The sequence below is a fragment of the Mustela erminea genome, chromosome 3 (genome assembly GCF_009829155.1).
Source record: "Mustela erminea isolate mMusErm1 chromosome 3, mMusErm1.Pri, whole genome shotgun sequence".
Taxonomy (NCBI): domain Eukaryota; kingdom Metazoa; phylum Chordata; class Mammalia; order Carnivora; family Mustelidae; genus Mustela; species Mustela erminea.
The window spans coordinates 32,869,641-32,895,015 of NC_045616.1; the positions used below are offsets into that span (position 1 = coordinate 32,869,641).

At 37.0% G+C, this 25,375-nt stretch overlaps 1 protein-coding gene across 2 annotated transcripts in view; it reads left to right on the forward strand.

The window, feature by feature from the left end:
* TMEM232 (transmembrane protein 232) overlaps positions 1-25,375 on the forward strand; it is a 284,240-nt gene that overhangs the window by 98,628 nt on the left and 160,237 nt on the right. For both annotated transcript variants that reach the window (XM_032335576.1, XM_032335577.1), the window contains exon 14: positions 17,902-18,080. In XM_032335576.1, coding sequence (XP_032191467.1) covers positions 17,902-18,080 — 179 coding nt within the window. The remainder of the gene's footprint in view (positions 1-17,901; positions 18,081-25,375) is intronic.

The following is a 25,375-nucleotide window of genomic DNA, read 5'->3' on the forward strand; positions in this document are numbered from 1 at the left end:
GAAGGGTAGAGGGAAGAGAGGGAAGCAGGCTCCCCACTGAGCAGGGGTTCTGATAGAGGGCTCCATTTCTGGACCTTGAGATCATTACCTGAGCTGAAGGCAGAAGCTTAAGAGACTGAGTCACCCTGGTGCCCACTCAGTAAGTATCTTGCTGAATGTTAATACAAAGCCAAACAGGGTGGGAGAGAGATAAAGAGATTCTAATAGGAAGCTGCATTTCAATAAATTTCTTTTTTACTTAATAGGCTGCAAGATGAAAATAAGTACTCATAATGGTTTTAATTTTTATTCTCAAACCCCAAAAGATCATTATCTCCCAAATTAGGTAAATCATGATTCCAAAATTTGAAATCTCTGCCATGATCTGGAAGATTGTCTTCATTGCTAACATTTGCTGTTTTAGGACTTGGGGGTCATCAGAGTCACCACATAGCACAATGTCCTTAGTACTATGAAGGACATCTCTAATTCCATTTTTGAAATTATTCCAGTGCTATTTTTTATTTCACTCCACCCTATGACTTTTAACACACTCCAAATTTTTTTTTTCATTCAGAATCTTTTTTTTTTATTTTTGATTTTTTTTTATAAACATATATTTTTATCCCCAGGGGTACAGGTCTGTGAATCACTAGGTTTACACACTTCACAGCACTCACCAAAGCACATACCCTCCCCAATGTCCATAATCCCACCCCCCTTCTCCCAACCCCCCTCCCCCCAGCAACCCTCAGTTTGTTTTGTGAGATTGAGTCACTTATGGTTTGTCTCCCTCTCAATCCCATCTTGTTTCATTGATTCTTCTCCTACCCACTTAAGCCCCCATGTTGCATCACCACTTCCTCATATCAGGGAGATCATATGATAGATGTTTTTCTCTGCTTGACTTATTTCGCTAAGCATGATACGCTCTAGTTCCATCCATGTTGTCGCAAATGGCAGGATTTCATTTCTTTTGATGGCTGCATAGTATTCCATTGTGTATATATACCACTTATTCTTGACCATTCATCTGTTGATGGACATCTAGGTTCTTTCCATAGTTTGGCTATTGTGGACATTGCTGCTATAAACATTTGGGTGCAGGTGCCCCTTCAGATCACTACGTTTGTATCTTTAGGGTAAATACCCAGTAGTGCAATTGCTGGGTCATAGGGCAGTTCTATTTTCAACATTTTGAGGAACCTCCATGCTGTTTTCCAGAGTGGCTGCACCAGCTTGCATTCCCACCAACAGTGTAGGAGGGTTCCCCTTTCTCCGCATCCTCGCCAGCATCTGTCATTTCCTGACTTGTTGATTTTAGCCATTCTGCTGGTGTGAGGTGATATCTCATTGTGGTTTTGATTTGTATTTCCCTGATGCCGAGTGATATGGAGCACTTTTTCATGTGTCTGTTGACCATCTGGATGTCTTCTTTGCAGAAATGTCTGTTCATGTCCTCTGCCCGTTTCTTGATTGGATTATTTGTTCTTTGGGTGTTGAGTTTGCTAAGTTCTTTGTAGATTCTGGACACTAGTCCTTTATCTGATATGTCATTTGCAAATATCTTCTCCCATTCTGTCAGTTGTCTTTTGATTTTGTTAACTATTTCCTTTGCTGTGCAAAAGCTTTTGATCTTGATGAAATCCCAATGGTTCATTTTTGCCCTTGCTTCCCTTGCCTTTGGTGATGTTCCTAGGAAGATGTTGCTGCGGCTGAGGTCTAAGAGGTTGCTGCCTGTGTTCTCCTCAAGGATTTTGATGGATTCCTTTCTCACATTGAGGTCCTTCATCCATTTTGAGTCTATTTTTGTGTGTGGTGTAAGGAAATGGTCCAATTTCATTTTTCTGCATGTGGCTGTCCAATTTTCCCAACACCATTTATTGAAGAGGCTGTCTTTTTTCCATTGGACATTCTTTCCTGCTTTGTTGAAGATTAGTTGACCATAGAGTTGAGGGTCTATTTCTGGGCTCTCTACTCTGTTCCATTGATCTATGTGTCTGTAACACACTCCAAATTTAGTAATAGTTTCTGTCTCTTCCTTTATTATTCTCACCTCAAAATTTGAAGCTAGTATCTATTCATCTCACTCATCCCTCTTTCAAACACCTTATTGACTGACACATCTAAGAGTAGAAATTTTTTGGTTAGTTTGGTGGGTAATTAATTATCTTCTTAATAAATTCTATTATATGATGCAATTTCTTTAATAGCCCAATGCTTGGACAACACTTGTCTCATCATAATTTCATTCCTTCCTCATCCATCCAATTTTTGCCTTAGACTGGGGTAAACAAATCTCTTACAAGATGTAAATTATTTATGGTTTTATTATCTTGCTTAATGAGGAACAGAGAGACTTATATTGGTTCACAGATGTCATCAGATTCTGTCTCTATTTCTACTCTACTTCTCAGGGATGCTAGATTTCTATTCCTATGCTTGTTATCTCATTACTAAAAGAACTTTTCAGCTCTAGATGTCACAGACTCAGCATTGCAATGCAAGAAGAAAGAGAAGGCTCTCTCCTAAAGAGTCTATCCGCCTTATTATAAAACAAAAGATTTCCCAGAAGTGCTCCAAAGACTGTCCTTTGTGTGAAATTGACAGGGCTGGATACCCTGTCTTCTAGTTACAAGAAAGTAAATGCCTGATGAAGAGAGGCATTTGTGATGGCCCACGAGAATTTGTTCCATTATCTGGATACAGAATAGGATTCTATTTTTAGGGAAGGGGCAAGGTATGACTGGTATGCCAGCAACTGCCTATACTGTTTAAAAATTAGAAAAGATGGGGCTGCCTGGGTGGCTCAGTCAGTTAAGCATCTGCCTTCAGCTCAGGTCATGATACTGAAGTCCTGGAATCAAGCCCCACATCGGGCTCCTCAGCGGGAAGTCTGCTCCTCCCTCTACCCCTCCCCTCCCGTGTGCTCTCTCTCAAAATAAAACCTTTTAAATATAAATTAGAAAAGATGTTAAGTCTATGCCATCAAACGTACTAACACAACTTAGTAATGTATTTTATCATGTATAGTGATAGCGTTACCACTTTGAACAGCCAAAGTGTTTAATCACTTGGAGTTTACCATCTTGTTTGATAATGTATCCAATGTTGTATTTAGTTGATATTTATAAAAGTGAAAAATTAGTTTGTGTCACATCATTAGTCAAGTACCAGTAAAACATATTATTTTATTTTCATATGCACCTGGTAATTTTGTGCTACTTTTGTTTTTACTTAAGTATATAGTATACATATTCTTAATAAATATGATGCTCCATTATGTTGATCTAAAATAATTGATAACCCCTGTCCTTGTTATCATTTAAAATTGATGAGTTGCCTTTTTTTTGATACTGAATTACTTTAGTTAGATTTAATACCATACTTTCAACTTCTCTTTTTATAAGTTTACAATTTTCCCACTGGAATTGTTTTGCCCTTTTATTTCCACCAAGTTCTTATTTTCTTGGTTGCTTTTGGGAATAAAATAATGCTTAGCAGCTCAATTATTGTGTTCTTTTGAGAAAGTTATAACATTTGACTTGATCCTAATGGATCTGAGCCTCAGACTTAGGTAGTGATAAATTTAAATCTAGAAGTTTATGAGGAGTAACATAAACTCAGCTTCTGAATATCTATGTGGCTTATGACTTATTATTTTGCTAACAAAATCTACCAATAAGATGTGAAGGTTTTTCCTTGCTGTGCTGTTTTGTGTAGCTGTGCTCCGTTTTTAATAGAATCATTGCTAAGCATCTCTGGCTTTTGGCTCTCTGGGTTCCATTCATGTCAAGAACACTTTTGATGTAGAGTGGATGAACTAAGATTGTGGAATCATGGGAGGCCCTAGGCTTGCCTTGTTCCTTGAAGTGAGCTAGATAAATATAAAATCATTCTGAATACCCAAGAAATTGATCTGATAACTGACAGAACAAACTGCACATCTGGAAGGAGAGAAGAGGTCACATCATGGAAGGTAGGAGGTGTGAAGATGTGATTGGGGGAGAAGTGGATCACAGGTGCCATGGAGGGGATGGAGTCTTGGTCACAGAAAGAGACAAGACAGATAGAGGAGCATAGAGGGGATCACATAAGGAAAACAATTCCCCAAAACCACTGATTGGAAAAATGAGAGGGGCTGATTTTCATGACTTTTAAAAAAATAACTGTGGGGTTCGAAGACCAGAATTTTAGAGGTCTGTTGTGTGGCAGGTGTGGGGCCTGGTGGGTGCTGAGATGCTCCTGTGGGGAAGGATGACAGATAGCTCAAAGCGGGTGGGAGGATCTGAGAATCTGAGGATCCCCTGGGATGCACTGGGAGAGATGATTCCCTCTTCTTGGAGTGCATCTGAGAGGTGGCATTGCCTCTATTGGTATAAAGGAGCCTGTGGGCACCATTTCTCTCACCTGCCTCTCAGCATAAACTAACTTCAGTAAGCAACACAGCCCCAACAGTGATGTAAAACGCTTACACCAAGCCCCACCCCTCTGCATGTCATAGATTTAGCTTTTCTAGGACAAGTGTGCTTGAGAACCAGTGCAGTAGGCCCCTCCACTGGAAGACTAGCAAACCCTGCTGCCACCTCCCCCACACATGGCACTCCATGTCTGAGCAGAGAGCTCTGCAAAGCTTGAGCTCTAGTAGAAATAGCGTCAGGTCTCTTTACAAGCATACCAGAGCACACCTAGTTAAAACTCACCACATTCTGGCAAAGGTCCTAACATTCTCCAGTGCAGGAATGGAGAAACTCTGCAGAGGACTGACCTGGGGAAAGAGAAGCCAAAACTTAGCAGCAGAGTGCACATGGCATATACCAGAGACATTTTCTGAAGCTCCAGCCTCTGGAAAATATATGACTTCTTCCTCATAAAGCCATAAATCAGGAGCGGGAAACAGAACAGACTTTTTTAACACAGAGAAAAAGACACAGACCTAGACAAAATGCCAAGACAGAGGAATTCATCCCAAGAAATGGTCACAGCCAGGGATCTGTCTACTTGAAACACATATATGTATGCTTGATCCAGAATTTTTTTTTTAATATCTTATTTATTTATTTGACAGAGAGAGATCACAAGTAGGCAGAGAGGCAGGCAGAGAGAGAGAGAGAGGAGGAAGCAGGCTCCCTGCTGAGCAGAGAGCCCGATGCGGGACTCGATCCCAGGACCCTGAGATCATGACCTGAGCCGAAGGCAGTGGCTTAACCCACTGAGCCACCCAGGCGCCCTTGATCCAGAATTTAAACCAGCAACCATAAGGATACTAGTTGGGCTGGAGAAAGCATAGAACATACCAGGGTGTTTCTTTAAAAGACATAAGACCTAGTTATAAAAATATACATGCTAAATAAAAAAATGCTATGACCAAGATGCCAAACCAACTGGATGTAATGATTATAGGGTGTAAGAAGTAGAGGAATGAATAAGTGATATAGAAGATAAAATTATGGAAAATAATGAGGCTGAGAAGAAGAGGGAAAGAAAAATATTGGATCATGAATATAGACTTAGGGAACTCAGGAACTCCATAATAGCATTCATATTATAGGAGTCCCAGAAGAAGAGAAGGAAAAGGGACAGGAGGTTTATTTGAAGAAATTATGTCTGAAAACTTCCTTAGTCTATGGAAAGAAGCAGACACCCAAATCCAAGAATAACAGGGAACTCCCATTGAGATCAACAAAAACTAGCAAACATCAAGACATATCATACTAAAATTTACAAAATGAATAGGTACAGAAAAAAATTCTAAAAGCAGCAAGAGAAAAGAAATCCCTAACTTACAAGGGAAGACAAATAAGAATAGCAGCAATCTCTCCACAGAAACTTGGCAGGCCAGAATAGAGTGGCATGATTTATTCAACCTGCTGAATGGGAAAAATATGCAGCCAAGAATACTTTATTCAGCAAGGCTTAATTCAGAATAGAGGAAGAAAGAAAGTTTCCAAGACAAAAATAGAATAAAAATAATAAAAATAAACTAAAGGGGTTTGTAACCACTAAATAAACCTTGAAAGAAATATTAATGGGGACTGCTTGAGTGGGAAAGGAAGACCAAATGCAACAAAGACTAGAAAGGAACAGAAAAAAGTCTCCAGAAACACTGATTTTATAGGTAATACAATGGCACTGAATTCCTATCTATCAATAATCACTCTGAATGTAAATATTCCAATAAAAGACATAGGATATCAGAATGGATATAAAAAAAAAAAAAGACCGAACTATATGCTGTCTACAAGAGACTCATTTCAGACCTAAAGGCCCCTTTCAGATTGAAAGTGAGGGGATGGATGGAGAACAATTTATAATGCTAATAAACTTGTAAAGAAAGCCAGAGTAGCCATACTTACATCAGACAAACTAGATTTTAAACCAAAGACTGTCACAAGAGATGAAGAAGGGCACCATATCATAATAAAGAGTCTATCCAACAAGAAGATCTAAAAATTACAAAAATGTATGTCCTAATTTGGGAGCATCCAAACATCTAAATTAAACATAAAGGCTATATATGAAAGACCCACAGCCAATAACATCCTCAATGGGGAAAAACAGAGCTTTTCCTCTGTGCTCAGAAACAAGACAGGGATGTCCGCTCTCATCACTGTTATTCAACTTAGTACCGGAAGTTCTAGCCAAATTATAGAAAGAACCCAAATGTGCAATGACTGTTGAATGGATAAAGAAGATGTAGTGTATATACATATATACACGTTGGAATATTACTCAGCCATTAAAAAGAATGAAATCTTGCCATTTGCAATGATGTGAATGGAGCTACAGTGTATTATACTAAGAGAAATGAGTCAGGGAAAGACAAATATCACATAATTTAACTCATATGGAGAATTTAAGAAACTAAACAGTTGAACATAGGAAAAGAGACAGGCAAACCATAAAACAGGATCTTGACCATAGAGAACAAACTGAGGGTTGCTGGAGGGAGTGGGTGGGAGAATGGGTTAAATTGGTTTTGGGTATTAAGGAGGACACTTGTGATGAGTACTGGGTGTTATATGTAAGTGATGAATCACAACATTCTACTACTGAAACTTACACTATATGTTAACTAACTGGAATTTAAATAAAAACTTAAAATATAAAAAAATAATGTTTTGTATATAAACAAGTATTGTCTTTACACATGTTTGTGTGAGAGAGAGAGAATGAGAGAGGAAGTGTAAAATTGGATGTGATTGTATGTGAGTATGTATATGGAAATATGTCTATTCTGGCATTTGATAAAGTTGGAAAGAATGGATTATCAATGATTGTTTTGATAATTATATATGTATAGACTTTTTATTTTTAATTTTTATTTTATTAAAATTTTATTTATTTGACACAGAGAGAGAGAGATCACAAGTAGGCAGAGAGGCATGCAGAGAGAGAGAGGGGGAAGCAGGCTCCCTCCTGTGTAGAGAGCCCAATGCAGGGCTCGATTCCAGGACCCTTAAATAATGACCTGAGCTGAAGAGAGAGGCTTACCCCACTGAGCCACCCAGGTGCCCCTACATTTGACTTTTTAAAGGTTGGTTAAGTAGCATGCACCATAATCACACATAATAAATTTTTTAAAAATTTTATTTATTTTTAAAATTTATTTTCAGTGTTCCAGAATTCATTGTTTATGCAGTACACCCAGTGCTCATGAAATACGTGCCCTCCACAATACCCACCACCAGGCTCACCCAACTTTCCACCCCCTTCCCCTCCAAAACCCTCAGTTAGTTCCTCAGAGTCCACAGTCTCTCATGGTTCGTCTCCCCCTCCAACTTCCCCCAGTTAAAACATTTTAAATGACTAGAAGAAAATAAGTCAAGCAGGAAAGGGTCTTGTAAAGAAAAGAGAAAAACCACAGATCATAAAAGACATGATTGGAAGACAACTACAGAAAAAATGTGCAAGATCTGTGCAGAAAAAAAAAATGAGAAAGAATTAAAATACAAGTGAAAGTTGAAAAATACTGTATGCACACATATATGAAATAATAATAATAATAATAATATAATAACAATACATTTATATCTTTTTCATTAGTATTGCTATCCTCAGCTTTCTGTGTGGTTTCAGAACTTGTCAGATAGCCATAAGTTGACCAAGACTAAACCTGAATTTGACCTGTATTTTTCTCCACTAGCCCCCATGTCATTAGCTATGTGTCACAAGTTGGCCTCTAAGTCTATAATTTGGAACTTCAAATAATTTCCCAAAACTACAAACTTTCTCTGAGAAGAGTCCAGTTTGAAATGACGTGGTCAAATCTCTAGGATGCAGCAGGATACTTTCCTCTTTCTTCTTTATATTAGTACTTCAGGTGGGGGTGGGTGGGAAGGGGTTACAACTGAATATGTTGCCAGACAACAGGCTCTGAGCCTGGGATGTCAGAGACTGAGGGGAGCTGTGTGAGGAACTGCTACACATACTCTTTTTTCCCTTCCATCTACTGTAGCCTTTGGCTGAGCTGCTGTCAGTGCTTTTGGAGATGTGGGAGAGGTAGAGGACAATAGTCTCAGTTCAGAGTGTGTGAGAAGAGCTGAAAACTGTATGAGGTGAAAGAAAAAGAGTCCCTGTAGTTAAATATTTCTTGGAAAGGAGCTTTATTTTGTGATCTAAGACTACTTTACACCCAATAAATAGGGGGAAAGCTAACCGTTTTCTTCCTTGTCAATACTGCCTCAGCAACCAAAACTTAATCTGTATTGATTTTAGAAATAGATACTAATTGTAGAGACAAGACCTAATTTTCTTTCTTTCCTTCCTCCTCACTTCCTTCCTCTATCTTTCTTTCTCTCTCTCTTTCTTTCTTTCTTTCTTTCTTTCTTTCTTTCTTTCTTTCTCTTTCTTCTCTCTCTCTCACTCTCTCTCTTTCCTTTCAAGGCTTTATTTATTTATTCATTTGACAGACAGAGTGAATGAGAGTACAAGCAGAGGGAGAAGTAGAGGGAGAACCAGGCTCCGTGCTGAGCAGAGAGTTCGATGTGGGGCTCAATCCCAGTACCTTGGGATCATAAGCTGAACTGAAGGCAGATGCTTAACCGACTGAGCCACCCAGGCACTCCAAGACCTAATTTTCTAAGTTTACATAGGGATCTTCATAAAGCACAAATAACCAGGATAAATGGTTGCCATGATTTTTGAAAGTTAAATGTTACAGCTCTTTTTGGGAAGTTTTTGCTCTCATTCTAAAGATGAATCTTAATTTAACTCTGAACATGTCTCAACTAAAAGATTCCACTATCTAATTCTATTTTTTCCTTGTTTTGGTTTCTACTATTCCTTTTGGTGGGGATGGGTTAAAATGACATGCTGGTTTTCAGTCAGAAGTTTTTGACCATGTAAAAGTCTTTATTCAAATGAAGGAGCTGAAAATCTCCTGGGAACATTACTCACATTTTTGAGGCATAAATACAAAGATATATCACATTTGAGCCAGTGGTCTCAAATCCAACTATGACTTAACATAGTGGGAAAAGAAAAAAAAAACCCATGAACTAGAAATAGTGAGATTTTTTAAAAATATGAATGATATTAAAGTATATTGCAATATGCAATTTTAGGAATCATTTTTTGTAATAATATACCTTAGTAGAGAAGAAAAAGAATGAGAGATGTTGGCTTTCTATCCAGATGAATTTAGAAGCAAATGTATAACATTAATGAAAATAACTCAATTAGATACTTGTAACTTCCTTTGCTGTACCAGCTAGAATTATAGTAAGATCCTCCAGAGTGCTTCTGACTTTGTTTGTCATTTAAACTGGTCCAGAAATGAATATTCATACCTTAGGGTCATTTTGCTCTTTACCCCTCACATCTATTAAAAGTAACTTGATAATATGTTGATGGGTACAGAAATTATTATTCCTTTATTTGATCCAGATACTTCTTACTGTTTTGAGTGAAGTTAATTTTTTTTTCAAAGATTTTATTTATTTATTTGACAGACAGAGATCACAAGTAAGCAGAGAGGCAGGCAGAGAGAGGAGGAAGCAGGCTCCCTGCTGAGCAGAGAACCCGATGTGGGGCTCGATCCTAGGACCCTGGGATCATGACCTGAGCTGAAGGCAGAGGCTTTAACCCGCTGAGCCACCCAGGCGCCCCGTGAACAGTTAATTTTTAAAAAAAGATTTTATCTATTTATTTGAGACAAAGAGAAAGAGAGAGAGAGAGCGAGAGCGAGATGGGGGAGGGGCTGAGGGAGAGGGACAAGCAGACTCCAGCTGAGTGGGAACCCAACATGGAGCCTGATGAAGGCATTAATCCCCAGAACCCAAAATCATGACCTGAGCTAAAGTCAGATGCTTAACCAACTGAGCCACCCAGGTGCCCCAACAGTTATTTTAATTTTTAAAGACTTTCTAAGTAACTACTTACAGGAAAGAACAGTAGAAAACAATAGAATTCCCCCCCCCCCAAAAAAAGGTGAAGGATGAGAAATTTAGTAAGAAGAGGAGGGAAAAAAGCACCAAAATGGCTCAGTTGTAGATGAATGTAATGTGCACTGAACTAGACTTGGTGTCAGATATTTGGAGTGTCAGAAGTTTGGGATGAGTCTCAGCTCAATTTCCATGTTCTAGATGATGTTCAGAATCTTAGTTTTTTCAAGATTATGGATTTTAAAAGAAATTTTGCATGTAATGTGCTTATAAATTTAAAGTTATCACTCCTTTTTCTTCATTTCCAAAAGAATCTTTGTTAGTTTTTTTTTCTTTGTTTACCCTTGGATTAAAAAAAACCTGTGGGGATTAACTGTTTCCATAGGGATAGTCCAAAATAATGGTGGTATTGTTTAGTTTAATGAAACTTAAAATATATCCAAAAATCAAAAGACTGATATTTCTTTACTTTATTTCTAAGATTCACAGTTTGTTCTTGAAAAGCAAATAGACCACTTTCTTCTTTGGTTTCCTATTGTAACTACAGAAGATAATTATTTTTAATCAACATATTGCAATACTTTACTATGGAAAAAGATATAAAAGTTAAGCAAGGCAAGTTTTACTCAGTTCTTTAATTTTTTTTTTAAAGATCTTATTTATTTGTCAAGGAGAGAGAGATTGAGAGTGCACATGCAAGGGGAGCAGCAGGCAGAGAGATAAACAGGCTCCCCACTGAGCAAAGAGCCTGATGCAGAACTTGATCCCAGAACCCTGGGATCATGACCTGAGCCAAAGGCAGGTGCTTAACTGACTGAGCCATCCAGGCATCCCACAGCTCCTTAAATTTTTGTATTCACAGCAGCATTTCACTTGCCATCATGTTTCAGTTAACTGCTCTCTGCCAATATAGGAATCAGCTGACTTTTGCTTTTTGTTTTTTATATTACCTGCAACAAAACTGAGTAAATTAGTAATTCTTTTGTTCTCTTCAGTTTATTCTGTTAGGTATTCATTTAATATGTGTAATGATCAAATATGATGATATATAAAAATAACTATCCATATTTAATATGTATATAGATATAGAAAATCATTGTCACTATTTCCTTTTCTGAAAATAGGGAGTACACTAGAATTTCTATTTATTCTACTAGTTATCCAAAGTATACCCCCCCACATCTCTTGTCATTATCTCTTATGAAGTTCAAGGGTCCCTAAGACTAGTCTTAGTTCTGAAATCACCTAGGACTTTGAGCATCCTCAGGTTTGCTAATTTGTTAGTAGAACTAGCAGAACTCAGCAAGGCTGTTTTACTCATGGTTATGGTTTATTTTAGTAAAAGGATAAAGATTAAAATTAACCAAGAAAAAGTACATAAGGCAGAGTTCAGGACAGTTGTATAGAACTGTCCATTGTCCTTTCCCAGGAGTTGTGCAGAGAGCATTTAATTCTCCTAGCAATGATGTATGACAATTTGCATAGAGTATTGTCAACTATGGAAGATCACCAAGATTTGGTATTCAGAATTTTTATTGGGGTTCAGTCACATACACATGCTGATCTCATTCTCTGGTCCTTCCAGAGGCCAAATTGATACCATGGCCTAAGGCTACCATGTAAGCAAAGACATTTTTATCAGACAGGAAATTCTAATGCCTAAGAGTCGCCTCCCAGAAGGCAAGGGAAAAGGCCAGACCTCTCTCTGGACATTGTTAGTTCTTTACTGTACAACTCCTGATTTTGTGTAATCATCACTTTGCTTCTAGATGACTACAAAAACTGAAAGTCTCCCTGTTTCCCTTATAGTCCCTAGAATCTTTTCCATCAAGAAACCAAAAATATTTTTAAAACATAAGCAGATATGTTCCTCTCCTTGTTTAAAATGCTCTGTTAACTTTACATTACACTAGGAATAAATTCCAAACTCCTTTCCATGGCCTACAAATTCGCCATAATAATTCAGAGTGGGCCTCTGCATTCACAGATGCTATAATCCCCCAGCTTCTTGGATGGTTAACTTTTTAAAAATACCTCATAGCATATCTTTTTTTTTTTTTTAAGATTTCATTTATTTATTTGACAGAGAGATCAAAAGTAGGCAGAGAGAGAGGGGTAAGCAGGCTCCCTGACAAGCAGAGAGCTTGATGCGGGGCTCCAGCCCAGGACTCTTAGACCATGACCTGAGCTGAAAATAGAGGCTTAACCCACTGAGCCACCCAGGACCCCCCATCATATCTTCTTGAATACTATGTGTTCATAGTGATCTTTCTCTCATTGTGTTTATAGTGGCTTTCTTCTCCAGTCATTGCTGAACACATTACTACATCCTGTCATTTTCCTGACACTCATGAGCAGATACTGTTCTGTTTACCTTTTTAGTATCTGCCTTTCTCTACTAAAACTAAGTGTCCTGAGAGCAGTAACACTGTCTTTTTCTTTGGCACATTAAAACAGCCATTGGCACATAGCATTGACTCAGTAAATATTTGTTAAATGGCTGGCGTGCTGACTGGTTCTTGTCCATTGGTTTCTTGGCATTGATCTAGTTCCTTTCCTTTATGTGCCATTTCACAAAGATCATGTTTTAAACTACATCTTACAGTCAGGTTATATTTTAGTGATACATTTGATTCTGCCAAATCATATTTGTCAAAATTGTAAAGGCTGCATTCATTTATACTCATTCATATGAGTAGAAATACTCATATTAAACATTCAATGAATTTGTGAAATCTAAATATCTAGACTGCCAATTAGAGGCTTCCATGGAGTTCAAACACTAAAATAAAACATTGCTAGAAAGAAAGGATCGTGATATGGGGTTTCAAACAGCATAGTTTCTTAATAAATTTTCAAAATTTATTAAGAATTTTGTTTTGGTTCAGTTTTGTTATTTCCTAGGATACTGTCTGCTTAGCAGACACATTTTCTCTCAGTGTATTTAAAGTAACATCTTTGATAGCTGCCATAGGGTCACTCAAAGCAGAACAAAAGAGTGCCTTATTCTTCAGCTTAGTCCCTGGATGAAGAGTTTCATAGCAGGTATGCTTCTTAGAAAATGTCTAGACATGCATATTACACTTCATTCTGCCTTTATGACAATTGTTAACACATCCCATCTGTCTTTATAAGTTTTTTTTTCCCATTAACTGTCAGTCAATTGAATGCAGTAGATTTTCCCTACAAGTATTATTTGTAAGCAATATTTCACTTTAATCAATAGGTGAACAGCTCAGTTTAAAAATTATCAATGGCATTTTAAAAGTTTGGTGAGTTTGAGAGCTCAGTTACCAGAATATATTTTACGGGCTAATCACTGGTCCTGTAGATTCTAAAAAAAAATCATATTCAATTCAATGATTTGACTATTATAGACTTATAAAATATTTATTCCTCAGTAACCAATAATTTAAAATATTTGAAGGTGGCTTATATGTATTTTAATCAATCCTTCTTATTAATGTAAAGAGTTTGGGACTCTATAAACCAATACATAAGTGGATTAAAATTCACAGTATATTTTAGTTATCATATTGTTATTCAAAGCTGCTTTTTAAAAATTTTTGAGGTTCATAATTCCAGAATTATTAATTTAAATCTCATATTTTTTTTTACTCATGTTAAGTTCAAACCTTATTTTTCTTTTTTTTAATTTTTTATTTTTTATTAACATATAATGTATTATTAGCCCCAGGGTACGGGTCTGTGAATCACTAGGTTTACACACTTCACAGCACTCACCATAGCACATACCTTCCCCAATGTCCATAACCCCACCCCCCTCTCCCTACCCACCTCCCCCCAGCAACCCTCAGTTTGTTTTGTGAGATTAAGAGTCTCTTATAGTTTGTCTCCCTCCCAATCCCATCTTGTTTCATTTTTCCCTTCCCTAACCCCCAAACACCCCACTTTGCCTCTCAACTTAATCATATCAAGGAGATCATATGATAATTGTCTTTCTCTGATTGACTTATTTTGCTCAGCATAATACCCTCTAGTTCCATCCATGTCGTCACAAATGGCAAGATTTCATTTCTTTTGATAAGCCTTATTTTTCTGATAGAGTCATACATCTATAATTTCATTCTGCAATTTACTTAAATTTTAGCTATAGTTTTACAACAAACTATAGGCCTCTGAAAATTAGATACTCTTACCCCAACCATGCCACATTTTCCAAGTATTATATTATCTCCTTTCTCCCCTGACTCCTCTACAATAATGTCTTTTCTGCAAGTGATTTTATTATTGTTTCAAGTTCCTTAGCTTAAAAAAATGTACTATTTTTTTCCACTTCATGCTTTCTCCCTCCATAGCTAAATAGTATTATTAGATCTTCCCCACAATATCTTGTTTGGCCTTTACTCTCCAAGCTTTACTGCTCATCACAGTAAAGAACTAGATTACCTCATAAAATTCCCGCATTGGTTTCCCAGTTTGTTGTTTGGATAGACATAACATTTCATTGAACATGTAGGACACTACTCTTTTGCTCAAATATCTCCCACTTAATCTGACCCCATTTATCTTTAGTTATTTATTTACCTTATCCATTTTTAAAAAGTAGGTTATATGCCCAACTTGCGGCTCTAATTCACAACCCTGGGACAAGAGTTGCATGCTCTACCACTGGTCCAGCTGAAAGCCCCAGCAAGTCTTTTTTTTTTTTTTTTTTAAGTAAACTCTATACCCATCATGGGGCTTGAATTCACAACCCCAAGATCAAGAATTGCATGTTCCTCCAACTGAGCCAGCCAGGTACCCCTTATCCATTTCTAATATGAACTCTTTACCTCAACTCAGTTTAAGACCCTCGCTATCATCCTCTGCCTTCTCTCTTCTTAGAGCTACCTCTCTAATGGGAGTCAGTAGGTCTGTTGCCAAAGGAATGAGTAGGCACAATTTCTGTCACATGTCCCAAAGCAATGGGACCACCTCCAGAACTATGGTTGAGCAGGACAGAAGCCTGGTTATGAAACCATCTCTGCATCTACGGATATTAGGCCTGTTAGCTGGAGTGCAAGTGGATGTCACTTCCCTGAGCACAACTCCTGCCAGGTCCATGGGTGGGTTCCTGGGTGGGAAGAGGCACCTCTGGACCGCAAGAGAGTGAGGCTGAAGCCAGATCACAGAGCTGTTTCAGGGCCCACAGACAGTGGGCCTGTTACTGGGGGCACCAATGGACATAGTTCCTCCTGGGTCCTTTAGTGGGTAAGACTGTGGATAAATAGGGCTGGAGCTGAGTTCACAGTAGGTCCACGGTTGGCATCACATACATGCCAACAGGTGCGCCACTTAGGTGTGGTACTGCCTGCTCACTCTTGGGTTCCACTGGTGTTTTACAACCTCTTGCCTGGATCTAAGGTCCCGAAAAAGGTACTTTTGTTTATGGATGACTGCCAAATTGTTGTTTCTATGAGGGAATGAGGGCTGGGGACTTCCTATTCTATCATCTTGCTAACATCAATTCATACATATAATTTCAAATACTGCAGCACACTAATTTTAACTTGTAAAATTTTTGTGGAGGAAAATTACATTTTCAAAAGAATTGGCTGCTTAACTATAGCCTTGTATTTGCAATACAAATGATGAAAGATGCCTTAAGTTTGGAAGCGGGTATTTGCCATCCTCCTCCCACTTCTAAGATGTGCACATACTTTCACTTCTGCCTCTTTCTACATTCTAGTCTTTCCTTTCTTATGAATGGAATAAAAGGAAGGAAAAGCACTTCTCTGAATTGGAAAGACTGTGCTGCATGGAATAAGATAAGATTCACCTTCACCTGGCTAGGTCACTCATCAGCTGTGTAATGCTAGGGAACTTTCAACCAAGTTGAAGGTCATATGTTCTATCTATTATGCTAAGTATAATATGGTCTTCATAGGATTGTAGTGAGGACTAGAGTAAGGGCACATAGTAGTAGGAATGCCCAAGCTTTCCAGTTATAATAATAATTATTGTTATTACTAGTGTGGATTATAAAAGTCTGTATTGAATTAGGAAATGTTAAGGATTTTGACTTTTTCGTATTGTACTTACTTTATATTGTATGTCCTTACTCAAGACAAGCACTGATGAGTTCCAGTGTCATGCAGACTATCATCAGGATTTAGGGGACAGTACAATACAGAATTTAATTGACTCTGAAATCCTTCTATTTCCCTTCCTGAATCTTCTCTTCATTTTATTTTATTTTTTTTTTTATCTGCTTCACATATACTTGTTATTCTTATGTTGCTCTTTGGCTAACTTTAGTTCATATACTCTTTGAAACTTGCTGTATTATTTTATTCTCCAAATTTATCCCATCACTACCTAAATTAGAATTCTCTTTTCCTAGGGGTGCCTGGGTGTCTCAGTTGGTTAAGTGGCTGCCTTTGGCTCAGGTCATAATCCCAGGGTCCTGGGATGGAGCCCTGCCTCAGGTACCCTGTTCAGTGGGGAATCTGTTTCTCTCTCTCTTCTTTAACCCCTTTCCCCGACTCATGCTCTCATTCTTTCTCCCTCAAATAAATAAAATCTTTTTTAAAAATTTAATTTATTTATTTGACAGGAGAGAGACAGTGATAGAGGGAACACAAACAGATGTAGTGGGGGAGGGAGAAGTAGGCTTCCCACCGAGCAGGGAGCCCAATGCTGGGCTCGATCCCAGGACCCTGGGATCATGACCTGACCCGAAGGCAGCCACTTAATGACTGAGCCACCCAGGTACCCCAAATAAATAAAATCTTAAAAAAAAAAAAAGAATTCTCTTCTCCTTAATTGCATAGCAATTGCATTGCATAGCAATATACCACCAAAGTAAGAAGTAAGAAATAATTAAGGTAAAGAGAGACATCTTCCTCCTTTCTGTATGGGAGAAGTGTATTTTAGAAGTGGACCTTGATAATTTATATAAATTACTAATTGTAATACATCTTAGAAGGAGTGTCTTAGACTTTTAAAAATCTCTTCTGGATCCATTGTCCCTTTCCTCTATTTTAGTTGATTTATGACTCTACTATTAAAAAAACCTTCCAGCCTTTAATTATATCAGCAATTATGTCTGATTTTTACATTATTTTCAAGGCTTTCTCTTGGTTCAAATGCCATGTTTCATTGAGCTTGGTCACTTTTATAAAAGGCAGAGATTTTTCTCTTGTTCTCTAGCTCATTACAAAAATTCACCATGGTGGTCTAAGTGTTCCTATTGCCTTGAACAAATGCCTCTTTCCTTGAATCCCAAAGTTTTGTTTTGTTTTGTTTTGTTTTGTTTTTTAATATATAGTTTCTGGTTTACCTGTCCAACTTTAAATTTATGAGGAATGGTATTAGTTAGGTGCAGATCTTTTCTTATGGCTGGAAATTGTTAAATAATCTCTGATCTTTTAAAATTAAAGGAGTAAGAGCTGTGAAGAGTAAAACAAATTCCAAAGCTCAGAATTTCAGGCTTTAAAATATTAGCAAAATCCAGTTTTTTCTTTTTCACAAAACTGTGTTTTTCTATGATGAATAAAACAATGTTTTCCCAAAGAATATACTTTTTCAACAGGTGATCAAGTGACATGGATTGGATACTACGGCTTAATATATAACCTGGTGAAAATGTTATGGGAACTTCGGGGAGATGATGAGCAGGACGGATTTAGAAACAAAATATGGCAAATATTACAGAAAACAAAGGATCATGAGAAAGATGGGCGAATCCATAATGGCATATATATAGCTCAGGTAAGATAAAGGCCAAGGCAATAAATTGGTACTCATATTATCAGGAAGTGTTTGTCCTTTCTCTGCAAGGAGAAGAGAATGTCCATATTCAGTATCAGTGACTCAGCTGAGAACACTGTTTTTAAAATTTAATATTGATCTCTGTTTAGTTAAAGATAAGAGGGTTGGCAATCTTCTGACTAAGAAGCTTGAAGAGAGGAGGTGATTTTGGGGAAGAATAATCGTTTTGCTTTGGGTTTGTGCCTAAGAGACATTTTAAGTATGCTAACCATGCATCCCTGTTTGCCCAGGTTAGCCTGGGTCTATGCCTAAATTTTCCAAGTTTCTTATTAGTAGTGAATTAATTCACTCTCAAAGGTGTCTCAGTTTGGATGGTAAATTATTTAGTTATCTTGCTTGTAAGTTTTTCCTTCCAGCATTCAATAATACACATCACAAATCTAGATTCACTAATACTACTCTTTTTCTTTAAAGTTAAATATGTATTTTACAAGTTCTTGGTTTTTCTTGTTCTAGTTGAATGACTATAGATAATTTTTCTTCACATTCAAAGAAAATCATTATGACATTAGCTATCCATTCTTCATGAAATGTAAATTTGATTTTCCAGAATGCTTTAACTATATGGTATCCTATGATATTTTTAAACTCCCACCATCTATTTGTCTTTTCTATGTCTTATTTTGAGCCAGGTTAATTTGTTTGTTACCCTAAAGCACACTTTTTTCCTGTCACTGAAGCTTCTGGTTTTTTCTTGCTTTCACATGTGCAATTATCCTAACACTCTTAATATCCAATTTTCTAATAATAATTAGGAATGTGAATTCATATTAACAAGTAAGAAGAGCAAATAATGAATTAACTGTGCCTAATGGGTTGTCAAAGCATATGTGGGGGACATGATTGCAACACAGAACACCTACACTCCAGATTCTTAGTAGGAAACAAAACCTTAAACTCCTTGTTTTTCTTTTTTCTAAACTTTTTTTTTTTTTTTTTAGATTTTATTTACTTAGAGAGAGAGTGAGAAAGAGCATGAGAGGGGAAAAGGTCAGAGGGAGAAGCAGACTCCCCAGGGAGCTGGGAGCCTGATGTGGGTCTAGATCCTAGGACTCCAGGATCATGACCTGAGCCAAAGGCAGTCACTCAATAGAGCCACCCAGGTGCCTCTTGTTTTTCAACAACAAATCTGAGTTGGAGTAAAAATCTTTATGGAGAACTATCTAAAAACATTAGACTTCTAATATTTTTTTATAGAGAAGAAAATCAAGAGCTGTCCACTTGAACTGCATTGGTTTAGATTGCATGGGCTTGTTTTTATGCAACCATGCTTCAGTTTTATTCTTAGTTGTGGACAGAACATAGAAAGAAAAAGAAAACAATAATTACTATTGTATCTATTACAATGATGACCACTATATCATCCAGTATCCTCTTTGTTAGTATTTAGTTTCATGTGCTCTCTGAACCTTATTATTATTTTGTATAAGCTACTCAATAAAGTTTTTAAAAAATGAGAGTCAAATTTTGGCTAAGCTTCTAAAAAGAAATAGAGGACAATATGACTTCATCTCACTCAGTCTTATTATTTTCTCTTTCTTTTTTTTCATTTTTTATGAATTCTCAATTATTCATATTATTCTCTGGTTTTGCATCTTTTTCTATATGCCACTTCACATCTCAAATGGATTGTATACCGTCAACAAATAAATAAGGCCACTCAAATTTGTCATTTCTATAATTAGAATCCGATTCATGTGCCTGTTTTCCGTCATTTGGTATAGGATAATCTTTCTTCAAAATTTTAGTAAATATCTATAGACAGTTACATTTGAAATTCATAAGTCAGTTAACCAGACATAGCAAATATGTTTTAGTTGCTAGGTCCAAGGAAAGACCTATTACTGAAGCAGTCAGCTCTGAGAATAAAGGAATAAACAAAAGTATAACTAGATGTGCTGTTTTTTTTTTTTTTTTAAATGCTCAGTGAGAAGACTTCTAAAGGACGCTTTCATTCATTTGAAATAGTAAATGTGTGGGAAGGCAAGTTTTCCTCAGAGAAAAATCTAAACTATAAATTTATTTTTTAAAAGATTTTTTATTGACTTATTTGAGAGAAAGAACGTGTGTGCAGAGGAGAGGGAGGAGTGGCAGAGAAAGAAGGAGAAGCAGGCTCCTTGCTGAGTAGGTAGCCTGCCGTGGTGCTAGATCCCAGGACTCTGGGATCGTGACTTGATCCAAAGGCAGATGCTTAACCAACTGAGCCACACAGGTGCCCCTAAATTAGAAATTTCTAAAGGCAGTTATATTAAATTAGATATAGTACATATTTAATATAAGAAATACTTATTTGCATTAGATAGATGAACTAAAATATACAATTCACTCTAGATCTATATTATCTAAAAGTTAGATAGAGATAGAGAGATTTGGATTATTAAAGGAACAAATACATGATTTATGGATATAAATGATAGAATGCCTAGCTAGTGACTTTGAAATATCACTTAAATTAGTTTAAATTCCTTTATGTAATATTGATACTACAAGTATATGTGCTAAGAAATTATATAAAAATTTTCACCAAATTCAGTAGAAAATATGAAATAAATATGTACACATTGAGTCCTAAATCTATTTTGCCATGCTGAAGTCTATGGAAAACACAAAGAAATCCCAAAAATGTCCTTTACACAGTAATCTTTAGTGTCTTATTCAAGAGACAGAAGATTCAGAAGATGGAATATTATATGGGACCCCGGGTGGCTCAGTCAGTTAAGTGTCTGCCTTCATCTCAGGTCAGGATCTCAGGGTCCTGGGATGGAGTCCTGTGTGGTCAGGCTCCCTACTCAGTGGTCCCTCTCCTTCCATCCTCCATCCCCTGTCTACCTGCCCCTTCCATGCATGCATGCATGCTCTCTTGCTCTCAAATAAAATCTATTTTTTTTAAGAAGATGGAATATTACCTATATGGCTAGTCCCATCAAATTTCATGGTACACAGTGGGAGTTCAGGTCAATGTTTTGTCTCTAACTTTTTCCTTATATTAATGAGGAATACATTGTTGTCATCTTTAAGTAGTACTTTAGCTGGAAACTTAATGATGAGTTTTGCTAACTGACTCAAGGGAGCAGGGTCAATGAGTGTGTCTCATAGATAAGAAAGTGTGAGCTGAGCAGAAATAAGAACACTGTGTAAGAAAAAGCCATTGGTTTACCTGCCTAGTTGGAGAAAAAAAGGTTTAGGTTGAACAGTAGTAGGCATTACATTTGAAAGTTATGTTTGGGTTACCATGCTAATGTCTTAGAAACTTAGAGATGGTTTAATAAAAATAGAAATGCTAAGTAAAAACAATTAGTTAATTTTGGGAGAAAATTTTTCTCTTTTTTAATTTTTAAAAATTTTTAATAAACATATAATGTATTATTAGCCCCAGGGGTACAGGTTTGTGAATCGGCAGGTTTACACGCTTCACAGCACTCACCTTATCACATACCCTCCCCAATGTCCATAACCCAATCACGCTCTCCCTATCCACCTCCCCCCAGCAACCCTCAGTTTGTTTTGTGAGATTAAGAGTCTCTTATGATTTGTGGGAGAAAATTTTTCTTATTGAATTTTAATAGGTGGGTAATTTGTTTTGGGTAAAATCATGTATACATTTCCTTATATCTTTTTAAAATAATGAATTATTGTCTTGAAACTTTTAGTACATTATTAGAGTAATTGTCCCCAATTTATTTAAGACTCCCTATATTCACATCCCTGGCATGATTCTTCTGTACTCAAAGACTTGACTTGACCACATGACTTGATTCAGACAGTAAGGCAATACCAACGTTACACAAGTGGAGATTTTTTTAAAACATTATTTATTTATTTTTAAAATTTTATTTATTTATTTGAGAGAGAGAGAGTGTGTGTGTGTGTGTGAGAGAGAGAGAGAGAGAGAGTCAGTGTTGGGGGTAGGGGCAGAGGCAGAGGAAGAAGCAGAATCCCTGCCTAGCAGGGAGCCAAATGTAGGGCTCAAGCCCAGGACCCTGGGAACATGATCTGAGCCACAGGCAGATGCTTAAAGACTGGGCCACCCAGACGCTCCCAAATGGAGATTTTAAAATTGCTTATGGAGGGCGCCTGGGTGGCTCAGTGGGTTAAGCCGCTGCCTTCGGCTTGGGTCATGATCTCAGGGTCCTGGGATCGAGTCCCACATCGGGCTCTCTGCTCAGCAGTTAGCCTGCTTCCTTCTCTCACTCTCTCTCTGCCTGCCTCTCTGCCTACTTGTGATCTCTGTCTGTCAAATAAATAAATAAAATCTTTTAAAAAAAATCTTTAAAAAAAATAAAAAATAAAATTGCTTATGGAATGGGGCCTGCCCTTTCTTTTTCTCTTGGAACACTGTAACTGTCATGGGAACAAACCCAAGTTACCCAGTTGGAAGATGAGAGACAATATGGCACAGAGACAAGCCATCCTAGTTGATCCACTGCCCCCTCCCCACCCCAGCCAAAAAATAACCAGTTCCTGACTACAGACACATGAATGAGCCTAGCTAAGACCAGAGGAACTGATCTGCTGTGTCTATCTTAAATTGTTGACCTAACTGTGGTCTAAAGAAATAGTTGTGTTAAACCTCTAAGTTTTGGGTGATTTTTTTTTTGCAATAGTAAGAGTTGCATATGTGAGATTTTAGTCAGCTAAATTATTTAATATAAATGTTTCTTTCGTTTTTATCATTTTTAAAGACATTGATAATAATAGACTTGTTGAGCGCTTACTGTGTGCCATGTGCTAAGCACTATATGCATTAATTATTTAATCCTCATAAAACTGTATGTTATTTGTATTTTCATGCTCCTGATTTTATAGATGAGGAAATTGAAATTTTAAATAAGGACATTTAAATTTTTGAAAGATGAAGTAACTTGGCCATGTTTGCTTTTTCTAAAGTTGAACAATCATTGCAGTCCTGGAATGAAAACACTTGATGACATAATATCACTTTTAATATTGTCATATTTACTTTGATAATATTTTGCTAAAGATTTTGCATCGTATGAATTTTTTTTCTTATAACGTTTTCTATAAGGTTTTTCATCAGAGTTACGCTGTATCTATGCAATAAATTGGGAAGTGATTATCTTTTTTCCCCTGTTCCCTGGGAGAATTTTGTAGTGTGGTCATAATGTCTTCCTTAAAAATTCTGTAGTATTTGACAATTTGTCAAAAATACATACAGAAAAGTTTTAATTGTAACATCTTTTTTTTTTTTTTTTTTTCCCCCGAGAGAGTAAGCAGCAGGGGAGGGGCAGAGGGAAGAAGGAGAGAAAGAATCTTAAGCAGGCTCCACACCCAGCACGGAGTCCAGTGTGGGGCTCAATCTCATGACCCAGAAATCAAGAGGCCGATGCTGGACCAGATGAGCCACCTGGGTGCCGTGTGGAATTCTTTTATAGTTGGGTACCTTCCTAGACTTTAATTCTCCTTGCATCAGTTATTTTTTCTAGGAATTTCATGTGATATTTTATGAAGTTGCTCACAATATCTTTCTATAATATCTCAGTGTCTTTAGGATCTGACATGATATTCCCTTCTTCATTCCTGACTATTACTATTTTTGCTTTTGTTCTCTTTTTAATCTATCATGCTAAGGATTTAATCAACTTCTTTGTGCTTTGAAAAACAACTTTCAGGGCACCTGGGTGGCTCAGTCAGTTAAGTATCTGACTCTCTTTTTTTTTTTTTTTTAAGATTTTTATTTATTTATTTGACAGAGATCACAAGTAAGCAGAGAGGCAGGCAGAGAGAGAAGGGGAGAAGCAGACTCCATGCTGAGCAGAGAGCCCAATGTGGGCCCTATTCCAGGACCCTGGGTTCATGACCTGAGCCGAAGGCAGAGGTTTTAACCCACTGAGCCACCCAGGCGCCCCAAGTATCTCACTCTTGACTTTGGCCTGGGTCATGATTTCAGCGTGGTGAGATTGAGCGCCGAATCCAGCTCGGTGCTCAGCATGGAGTTTGAGATTCTCTCTCTCCCTCTGCACCTCCCCCCATTCATGTGTGCACTCTCTAAAAGAAATCATCTTTAAAAAAGTTTTAAAAAACCTTGACTCTCTTGATACTGATATTCTATTTTATATTTTCTCTAATTTCTAATTTTATGTTTTCTTTAATATCTGGTAGTAAATTAATATTTCCTTCCACTAGTTTCCTTGCATTTAATGTGTTGCTCCTTTTCCAAAATTACTTAACTGTGTTCCTTGTCACTGACTTGCAGCATTTTTCTAACATATGATTTTAATACTTTTAATTTCCTTCTCTACATTAATTTAGGTGTATCCTGGAAGTTGTGATAAGTAATATTTTAATTATTCAAATCAAAAGTTTCTAATTTCTACTATTATTTCTATTTTTAAGCCACAGTTTACTCAAGTTCGTGACTTAATGTCCACACATATGGAGGTTTTGTGGTTACTTATGATTTTGATTTCTAGTTCAATTCTACCGTGCTCAGTGATGATGCTCTTATTTTATTTTATTTTATTTTAATTTATTTATTTGACAGAGAGAGATCACAAGTAGGCAGAGAGTGAGAGAGAGGGAAGCAGGCTCCCTGATGAGCAGAGAGCCTGATGCGGGGCTCGATCCCACGATGCTGGAATCATGACCTGAGCTGAAGGCAGCAGCCCAACCCACTGAGCCAGCCAGGAGCCCGATGCTCTCATTTTAAAATGTTCTTTATAATAAGTGTACCTTTTGGTTGTGAGTGTAATCGTGGTAGCTTTCTTTTATGAGGGGTCTTTTGATTAGTGTTTGCATATCTATTTCCATCTTTTTATTTCAAGCTCTCTGAATCCTTTTATGTTTAGCTCTTTGGAGAAGCAGTATTTTTTTTTTTAACCTAAAGATTATGGTCTTTAAATTTCAATGTTTATTCTGTTTACATTTAATATCATTATAATATATGTGTTTATTTCTACATATTGTTATTTACCATTCTATTTGTACTTCCTTTCCTTTTTTAAATCTCATTTTTTGCCTTTTTTGGGAAGATTTTTTTTATACCATTTTATTCCACCCCCTTTATTTGTCTGATGGTTACACCTTTTCCTTGTTACCAAAGATGTTACAAGGTGAATCCTTGTGTTATTGAAGTCTAATATAAAGAAATTTAATATTTTCCTAGGCCTTAAACTGTCTCAAAATATTTTAACTTTGGGGCACCTGGGTGGCTCACTTGGTTAAGTGTCTGCCTTTGGCTCAGGTCGTGCATGATCCCAGGGTCCTGGGATCTAGTC